This window comes from Octopus bimaculoides, unplaced genomic scaffold, assembly GCF_001194135.2.
Source record: "Octopus bimaculoides isolate UCB-OBI-ISO-001 unplaced genomic scaffold, ASM119413v2 Scaffold_227697, whole genome shotgun sequence".
Lineage (NCBI taxonomy): Eukaryota > Metazoa > Mollusca > Cephalopoda > Octopoda > Octopodidae > Octopus > Octopus bimaculoides.
The window spans coordinates 8,805-10,969 of NW_026425249.1; the positions used below are offsets into that span (position 1 = coordinate 8,805).

Here is a 2,165-nt window from a genome sequence, read left to right on the forward strand (position 1 = left end):
CATGGTTCCGAGTTCAGTCCCACTGCGTGGCACCTTGAGCAAATGTTTTCTACTATAGCCTCGGGCCGACCAAAGCCTTGTGAGTGGATTTGGTAGACGGAAACTGAAAGAAGCCCGTCGTATATATATATGTATATATATCTATATATGTGTGAGTAAAAATAAATACAAAAAAAAAGGGTTTTGTATGATCGTGTATAGAGGAATATATTATTTTATTTAAAAGAGTTCCAACTCTGTCTGTTTTTTATGTTTTTTATTTATATTCTTGTAAAATTTATGTGGGATATAGAATATGGAATATGTCTTATTGAATATATGAAATATTGAGTGTTCAATATAAAGGATTAAATATATATAAAGGATTAAATATATATAAAGGATTAAATATATATATAAATATATAAAGGAGAATATGTATTTTCTATACCTTGTGGTATTTCATCATGGCCGGTATGACAGACTGTAACAGACTATGTATATATGTGCGTGTATATATTTGTGTGTATGTGTTTGTCCCCCTAGCATCGCTTGACAACCGATGCTGGTGTGCGACATTTAAGCTTGTTCATATATAAATCCACAAGCGCGCACACAGACACACACACACGTTCGGTCGCAAATTCACATTTAAGATTTTAGATGAGTCGCGAACCTTAATATTCATTAGACCAGGTCATCAGCAAAGCAATGAAGAAGAAAACAAGATACGAGGGGATACCCCCAAAGTAATCGGAAACGTTCCCGTTGTAGTTCGGGCTTCCGCCGGTGAGAAGACACTTTATGCAACCCTCAGGCATCAGTCAGCCAACCGGCGTCGTCCAGTCGAGTCGTACTGCTACATGTTGTGTCTTTTGCTTTGCAGTGTATCTTCCCTGTTCGTCGATTTTTTGCGATGGCTGAAACGATGGAACAGCGTGCTTCCGTGGAATTCTGTTCTCTGCTGAGGAAAAGGGCAGCCGAAACAGTTACCATGCTTCAAACAGCTTACAAGGACACTGCTATGAGCGAAACACAAGTTTACACAATTTTAGGAATGGTCAGTTGTCGTTTGAAAAGAAACAACGGAGGCGTCAGAAAGCATCACTTTGCAAGAGTTGCAGCGTTGCTTCGAACAGTGGAAAACGCGTCTGGGCCGATTCAGTGCTTCAAATGGAGAATATTTGAAGGCGATAAAAGTATAAACATGTAAAATTAAGTGATTATAATAACAGCAAAATTCTGGTTTCTTTTGGGTACCCCCTCGTATATAAAAAGAAAGTGGAGGCGCAATGGCCCAGTGGTTAGGGCAGTGGACTCGCGGTCATAGGATCGCGGTTTCGATTCCCAGACCGGGCGTTGTGAGTGTTTATTGATCGAAAACACCTATAAGCACCACGAGGCTCCGGCAGGGGATGGTGGCGAACTCTGCTGTACTCTTTCACCACAACTTTCTCTCACTCTTACTTCCTGTTTCTGCTTTGTGCCTGTAATTCAAAGGGGGTCAGCCTTGTCACGCTGAATATCCCCCGAGAACTACGTTAAGGGTACACGTGTCTGTAGAGTACTCAGCCACTTGAACGTTAATTTCACGAGCAGGCTGTTCCGTTGATCGGATCAACTGGAACCCCTCGACGTCGTAAGCGACGGAGTGCCAACAACAATAAAAAGAAAAAACCAAGGACTTACATGTATTTTTGTTTCGGTTTGCAATAACTTGTCAGGTCGTCTTTGAACACACGTCGTATTTATAGTGACTACTTCAATAGTGTAGGGCACGAAATCATCCCGATACTCGCTCTTCAGGGCGGAAGCGTTGCCTGGAACCAACATATGGACCTTTTTGGTCGACTGTCCGCACTGGCCCCCTAAAGATTTGCAGCGGCCGTGGTATACATATTTCGGGTAGCGCGATTTATCGTCTGAACGATTTACCACGGTTTCACATGGGGTGACCAAATGAGGCTTCTCTTCGTTGACATCCTCGAGTGAATTGTAAACAAATGCATCAAACTGTGTGCGATGGGCGTTGTACGATCTGATGAATAAGTCGGATTTCACTTGCAGGTTGTTACAACACCACGTGATCAGAGTAAGCAACAGGATCATCTGGATCGAGAAGAAACAACACATAGATGTACAATCTAATAATATGTATATGTATATATATATATATATATATATAT

General features: G+C 41.5%; 1 protein-coding gene across 1 annotated transcript in view; it reads right to left on the reverse strand.

Moving 5' to 3' along the window:
• Positions 1-1,668: 1,668 nt before the first annotated feature.
• LOC128251557 (uncharacterized) overlaps positions 1,669-2,165 on the reverse strand; it is a gene marked incomplete at its 3' end in the record, with an annotated part of 4,457 nt that continues 3,960 nt past the window's right edge. Inside the window, exon 2 of the mRNA XM_052978364.1 lies at positions 1,669-2,088. Within this exon, the coding sequence (XP_052834324.1) occupies positions 1,669-2,088 (420 nt within the window). The remainder of the gene's footprint in view (positions 2,089-2,165) is intronic.